The 7,764-nt window shown below is 24.2% G+C and overlaps 1 protein-coding gene across 1 annotated transcript; it reads right to left on the minus strand.

Moving 5' to 3' along the window:
- Positions 1-351: 351 nt before the first annotated feature.
- Positions 352-2,356, minus strand: LOC128958479 (uncharacterized). Its single transcript, XM_054304343.1, has 4 exons — positions 1,867-2,356; positions 1,458-1,790; positions 806-1,402; positions 352-623 (listed from the first exon to the last, which is right to left on the minus strand). The coding sequence occupies exons 1-4, from the start codon at positions 2,048-2,050 to the stop codon at positions 391-393; spliced, it is 1,347 nt and encodes a 448-aa protein (XP_054160318.1). The 5' UTR covers positions 2,051-2,356; the 3' UTR covers positions 352-390.
- Positions 2,357-7,764: the final 5,408 nt, after the last annotated feature.

Below are 7,764 nucleotides of genomic sequence, written 5' to 3' on the forward strand. Positions count from 1 at the left end.
AAGTTTATATTATTTAAGATAAAAAGTATATATTATTGAATACGGTAATAAATAAAAATTGTTTAGTAATTCAAGTAATTGTCTAATAAAAAGCTACTATAATTATTACAATTAATTGGCCTAATTTTGTTATTAGCATTATTATTATTTAACATTTTTAGCCATAAACTAAATATGTTAAATCACTTATAATAAAATTCAAATGATTTGTATTATAGATATTATTTGTTGTAATTAATTTTGTCATCACAATACAGGTAAAAAATATTACAATTCAATAATTTTTTAGCATTTTATTATAATTGGAGTCTCACATAACATCAAATATAAAGTATTTAAAAACTAAATTGATTACAAGCATATTAAAATAATTAATATTCAATTAATTGTTTATTGATAGGCAATATATCCTGGATGAGATGAAATGTCAGTACTATACACTTGTATGGAGCCGTCGGGCGCCTGATGTGTGTAAGCTTGATGTTGATTTTGGCTAATGGTATATGTGTGCGGGTAGACTGTTATAGGATGCGGTGTATGCATAGCACTGGTATTTGGAATGTATGTGGGTTGTTGGTGGGCAACCAGATTCTCAAAATATATAACCGCAGGATTGGCCGTTCCTATTAAACAAACCAATCAAACAATCAATAATTCTATATATAGTATGCATTTAGAAATTTTAATTTATAAACATATTTATATAAATAACATCAAAATTATTGTTTAAAATAGTTATATTAGTAAATACAATATATCATTAAAATCGCGATCATTGACTTATTGATTAATAAATTGTACAAACCTTGAGGAATGGATGTGGTGTTAGTTGTTGACTGTCCGCTGGCATACATACACGACGATTGACCCGAAGTCGATGCATAAGTGTGACCAGAAACCTGTTCCTCATTAGCCACAACTATAGTAGTGGTCATTTGGTTGTTAGTGTTGGCGTTTTTTTCCTCTTTAATCTCCGGTTTCTCGTTACTCTTTGTCTTACTTTCCTTAAGTAAGACATACTGTTCCTCCCAATATTTCAAGTCATTGCTAGCATTTTCTACCTTTTCCTCTAATTGTTTCTTTTCTTCAATTCTTTTTTGAAATTCCTGGTCATCATCGGCACCGGCTTCGGCACAGTGACAGGTGGCCAATGACTCCTTGAGCTTAGAATTCGCTGTTTCGTATTCGCGCTTTAATTTGAGAACCACTTTGATTAGCTGTTTGCTAATATCAATACGTGCTCTTTGAGTCTTAATTTTAATAACCAATCCTTGTATCATTTGCATCAGTTCATCCACTTGTGTTTCATATATTTTGCGCTCCAAATCAATCTCAAATTGATGGTTAATCTCTTCTGCTTCGGAGCTAATCATATTCTCATCCATTTCAATCACTTTATTATCTAATAAATGTCAAAAACATAAATTAAAATAAATATATAAACTTCATTGTAATACCATTAATATTGTCTTTGATTTCATCTGTAGTTTCCGATCCGTCGGTATTTTCAGAGATAGCGGCCATCGACTCATTGAACGCTTTCTTTGCCTTATCTCTGGCAATCTTAAGCATCGCTGCCCTCCAGTTAGATGGCAAACGTTTTACATCAATGTCAACCATTTTAACCGTTTGAATGGTATTACATTTGAACAATAATTTGCTGATCTGTTCTTCACTTGCCGTCAACTGTTTATTGAGAGCTGTCTTGTCGTCGTCACTCTGACACTGACATAAAGATCTCAATTGTTTGAGTGATTCGTGACATGTCTCGAGATCTATCTTAATGTGAGCTAACAAAAGACAAAGTGGTCGTCAAAGTCATGTCCAAAACAAGTCAAACAACTGATAAGCAGTTGTCATACAAACCGAGTATCTGTTTGTGTTGACCGATGTGTTCGTATTCATCGACCAGTTTGTCGTACATATCGTACCTATCATTGATCATCTTCTGGATCTCTTTACACAACTTCTGGGTCGATGTGAACCTCAATTTGAACGGCAATTCATTGATGTTGTGGTCAATCTGGTCAACGACGGCGACGGAACTCATTGTTGTCTTCAATAGTGATACAAACACAACAAAAACTATGGGATTTGTTGGTCAATGTAAAGGAAAAGTAAAGCAATGGTTACATAGACTGACACCGACAACGATAGCACTGGGATGTGATGTCTTGAGCAACGGTTACACAAAACACATGAATCGCTTAAAAGCCGCGACTTTTGGGTTTGTATTTCGCCAATAATACAGACGTTTTATAAACATTTGTTTGTTGACATCCAATACAACACAATAGCTTGAAATCAATGTATCGCTTGTCTACAGATCCCATACATTGATTGTACTATACTGTAGACGCCATTAATGTTAATCATAAGTACAATACAGTCGACACTATTTATAGCTACTCTCAATATGTTTGCCATAAAATATATTTAAATTATTTTCACATATATATTGACTATAATAGTGTAATATATAAAAACATTTGATACCAGAGTTATATAATCTATTATTAATAGTTAATAAATTGTCGACAATTGCGACAATTAATGATTAGTGAATATAAGATAAGAGTTAACCATTGGATTTGGCTCTACATTACATTCAATTTAGTCGATAATTTGGGCTTTTTTATTATCACATTTTAAACATAGATATCAAGTAAACTATATAATAGAATAGTGCCAAAAGTGTATTGATATAATGCCATTAAATTTTGTACACTAAGGGAATACCATTGACTACTTTAACGGTGTTTTCATATGTAATACAATTTAAATAAATACAGAATATTCTTAATGTAAATATAAGCTCATATACCGTAGTGTACTATATATTTATATATTATACTGTATTTTTAAAATTAATATAATATATAATTATTATTTTCAATTTGTATAAAAGTATTTAATACTTACAATAGAGTAATAAATAATATAATAAAGTTAAGAAATAGATAACTAATTTGATATTAAATATATACCGTAATGTATTGATGATATATTTATTACTTAACATTTTTTTATCAAAAATATTATTTTGTAAATGTATATAAAATTTACTTCAGGATATTAATATTATTTTCATTATTAATTAAAATATAACAGTAAAATGCATTTTATTTTAATATACTTATTATATTATTATATTATACAATTATCTTAAAAAAATTATTTTTTAAACAAAAAAAACCATAATTGTATAAAGAAATAAAATATTATCCCAAAATGTTATTATTTAATTTATGGAAAAATTAATACTAAAACTTTTATTTCAATTTTTCAAACATATACTACATTATATAATAAATTATTGATATTAGTAACAAATTATTCAAAATTAAATTAATCAAAAATATTAATAGAATATATTTACATAATAGAAGACTTGTCAATTTTTCAGTTAAAATCATAAATTTATAAAAAAAAACTGAAAAAAATGAATGAATTTTTATTTATATTATATTTGTTAAATATTGTGCTATAATATAAAAAATATAATATTTCTAAATAAAATTATGACATTTACTGTATCTAAAGATAAATGTTATATATATATATAAAGACATAAAAAAATATTTTGACAATTTATTTGATCAAAATGAAACTGTGCGCTAAACAGGCAAATAACTGTCTAAACATTTGCCAGTAATCTGAACTCTCTCTCTCTCTCTCTCTCTCTCTCTCTCTCTCTCTCTCTCTCTCTCTCTCTCTCTCTCTCTTTCTCTCTTTCTTTCTTTCTTTCTCTTATTATTATTGATAATTATCCTGTTTTAAAAAAATCAGAGCTAATATATAGATCTGGACGGTTAAAGTTACGTTTGATGATAGCAATGGCCATATTTGCGATGGCAAACATACATTGCCGGTCCTCATCCGCTCCCCATTTATTACTAGCACTTGATATGACAGCAGACATCGCTATAGCCTTTGATTAAGAATTTTTGTGTTTTTAAAAAAAATGTTATTTTAATAAATATATTAAAAATAATACGTTTTCCTACTGTACAGTACTTACTGCTGCAAATGATATGACAACCACTACAATACACGACAGCAAGTTTCCGCAAAATTTTCTCATTATATACAGAATTAAAGTACAGATTAAAACATATCAAATTTAAACTTTTAATTGAATAACAATAAGTTTCTTAATTATAAATAAATTGAAATTTTTGACAAAAATTTGTTCGAAAATATTGCATTGAAAATATTCATTAAACAGTTTTTAAAAATATTATTGAAAATTATGCGGTTTCTATTGAAACACAAATTTAATATATAAAAATAACATTAGTTTGTATTGTAAAAATTTGTAAATATAGTTACACTCATTAAAAGAATCGATAACTGATAGTGAAAAATATGTTGTAATACACGACTATTATTAAAATACACCACTGGTAACAAAAACAACAATACTTATATAAGTTTATTTATAACCATATATTATATATCAATATATAAACATATACAGCTAATATACAGTATTATTATTGCCTTATATCACACAAGATATACATGTATAACATATACAAAATCACAATAATGGGGTTTCTTTCTACCTGTACTACTATAATAGGCATTTCTTAATTAAGAAAGAAATCAATTTTATTTATTATTGTATAAAACAAATTTAGTTGATTTGACACATATAATATACGTATAATATACGGTATTTATAAAATAATTTTCTTAATACATTATATAAAAAATGTAATATTCTATACTTTATTAATATCAATGTTAATTAAAATAATATTTCTAACTCTAATGTTAATTAAATTTTCTATAAATTGTATAACAAAATATGATTGAATATAATTAATACTTAAAGGTTTATATATATAATATAATTTATAATTAAATATTATATATTTAAAATACATGCATGTACTGTACATACAAATTTAATTAAGTTACATTAAAACTTATTTAAAGCTATTGTATCTTATACATTTTATAAGTTTGTAAAAATATAAATAATTTTATATTGAATCAAATATTTTATTGTTGAACATTATCAATTTTTAATATTATCGATTATTATAATTGCATATTTTAATCTATATACAGTACCGAATATAATATATAATGTTATTTATTGAATTATTTTATTTTACCGGTAATGTTATAAATTAAATTAGGATACGATTAAAAATAACTATTATTCTGTATAAAATAAATTCTTTATATTTTATTGTATATTTAATTAATTTTTATATTTTATATAATATTTATACAAAATTCAATAAAATAATAAAAAACTAAAATATTTTTTAAAACCACTAAAATTAAATATAATAAAAGTAGTATATTTTAGTTGACATAACTACAGTATAAATAAAAAGCTGAATGTAACTTATATGTGGGCGTTATATTACATTTATATAGAAATAAAAGTATTAAATATTAAATCTCTTAAATATTTGATTTCAGTTGGGTTTTAATGACTAATATTTTCATTAATTATTTTTACACTAAATAATATGTGAGTCCGGCTTTGATTAATGACAGCACATATCATACCACTGTTTAGTCTGTTTTGTGTAAACAACGTATAAATATATTGTTTAAATGTATCAAAATATTCTTCTAAACACATTTAATACTGTATTTTTAGTAAAAAATAAATAAAAATCATTATTAATTATTTATAATTTTGACATTTATAATGTCATGCGAAAAAATAAATATACTTTTACGTATAACTATAAATAATTAAACTAAATAATTAAAATTATTAGTAAACAATCTAAGAATTTCCTAGAAAATGGCATTTTATAACATTATTATTATAAATCTATTTTCATAAATGATTCAATGAATTATTTATTTATTATTATATTTAGTGTATTATTATTTTGTTGTTATTCTATACAATAAACTAATCTAAATATTCAATTTCTTTGATAGTTCATTGAACTCCGTTATTGTTACTAATATTTCATAATATTTTTATCTAAGCAAAGAATATTATAATATTTTTAAATCATAATGTTATGTTTATAATAAAAAGCTATAAATTTGTAAATTTAATACTATTTACTAATAGTAATTTATTAATAAAAAACTGATAATCATCATTATTCTAAAAAGTGTCAAAATTTTATTTATATATTAAAAAGTATAAAAATACAAAAATTGCTAATGTGCATCAACTATTACAGTTATTAATACAGAAAAAATTAATGAAAATTATGAAGTTATATAAACTGTTGATTAATCATAATGACAATTATGAAACAATTATATCGTAATTATTAATATAATAATTATACTAATATAACATATAAAAAACATTTTTATAGAAAACATTTGTAATATTAAGCTCATAGGAAAAAACTTTTCTCAAATTTTAAACATGTTTTGTAAATTTTAATGACTAGAATACTATTTATAACTATTATAATACTGTATAATTAGAAAATTTATCAAAAAAATCTAATAAATGTGAAAAAAGTAGATTTTGTTCAAATAATTTGTTACCAATCGGGAGGTCGTTGTGGTCGCTGTGGTCTAACCCTAATTGGAGGTCTGGGCTCTTTTTGTCCGTAAGTATAGTGCAATTTGACTCGATTTCGGGCAGAGTTTGACTTTTGTATCGATCTTTTTATGTAAATCTTGCTATAAGTGCCTAAAAAGTTAAACATTGAGAAAAACTTTTTCCTAAAATCTCGTGAAACAAAATTTTCCGTTTGCTTAGTCTTTACTATCCAATATCCAGCTGTGAATATCTAATAATAATTTTGAAAATATTTATATTAATACTTTGAGAAATTTAGTTTACATTTTAATTAATTGTTTATAAATAACATTAAAAAATTTTAGATAATATGAAAAAATAATTCAAAAAAATGAAAAATATTATTCTAACCTTTTATAAATTTAATAGAAATTACATGTAAATAATAATCCATATAATATATTGGATTATATTTGCATAATAATTATAATTATACTTATAAATACTTCATATTATCCAAAATTTATAAATAAACAAAATCACATTGTTAAAATAAAACTATAAAAACATTTTTTCGACAATTACTACATAATTACAAATAATTAAATTAAATTTTCATTTTTTCCTCTATATTATCGATAGCATCTCTAAAATAATTTTGAAGACTTTCGCCCCAATTATAATTAATGATTACCGTTGCCAACAGCAGTGATGCCAGAAATACAGTACAACAGGCACAGGTAGAACAGGAACAACACATCCTTAATCAGCAATGGATTAGTTAAAAGACATGAAACCACTCGTCCCAACAAATTATTAATAATTTTTTTTCAAATTATTATGTTGTTAACCGCAACTCCTTTTTAAAAAAATATGACTATTGGCTTATGAGATGTCAATCAAAATGTAATGAATGTCTTCGCTTGACTTGTTTGAAAACTTTTGTGTTATTATTATTATTATTATGGATTGAATTTTGAAAGTAATTTTCACGCAACTTCTCCCGTATTACTAATATTATGTAAAAATGTTGAAACAAAACGTCAATAACATCATTTGCTTGCAATAACAAAACATATATCAATACTTGTTATTTTAATATTATATAACATTTTATTGAAAATATTTATTTATACCCATTACTAGTGTATAAAGTAAAGCGAATCATTATAAATGCTGTGTAGATATATAATATACGGTATATTATAGATATACGGTATAACTCAAAAGCAATTTTATAATACAACTGTAGTTTATTGTAGTGGCAAATACCTAAAAAAAACATTAAAAAATCA

This window comes from Oppia nitens, unplaced genomic scaffold (assembly GCF_028296485.1).
Source record: "Oppia nitens isolate AA-2021 unplaced genomic scaffold, nextdenovo-longstitch-racon4-pilon3 scaffold13_pilon_pilon_pilon, whole genome shotgun sequence".
NCBI classification, from domain to species: Eukaryota; Metazoa; Arthropoda; class Arachnida; order Sarcoptiformes; family Oppiidae; genus Oppia; species Oppia nitens.

What these genes read in the sequence shown, in the direction of transcription:
- LOC128958479 (XM_054304343.1), bottom strand. Translation starts at nt 2,050, where the DNA reads ATGAGTTCCGTCGCCGTCGTTGACCAGATTGACCACAACATCAATGAA. An exon ending in AATCAAAGACAATATTAATG is followed by an intron (nt 1,403 to 1,457) that starts GTATTACAATGA and finishes GACATTTATTAG; the next exon opens with ATAATAAAGTGATTGAAATG. An exon ending in CACCACATCCATTCCTCAAG is followed by an intron (nt 624 to 805) that starts GTTTGTACAATT and finishes TTTGTTTAATAG; the next exon opens with GAACGGCCAATCCTGCGGTT.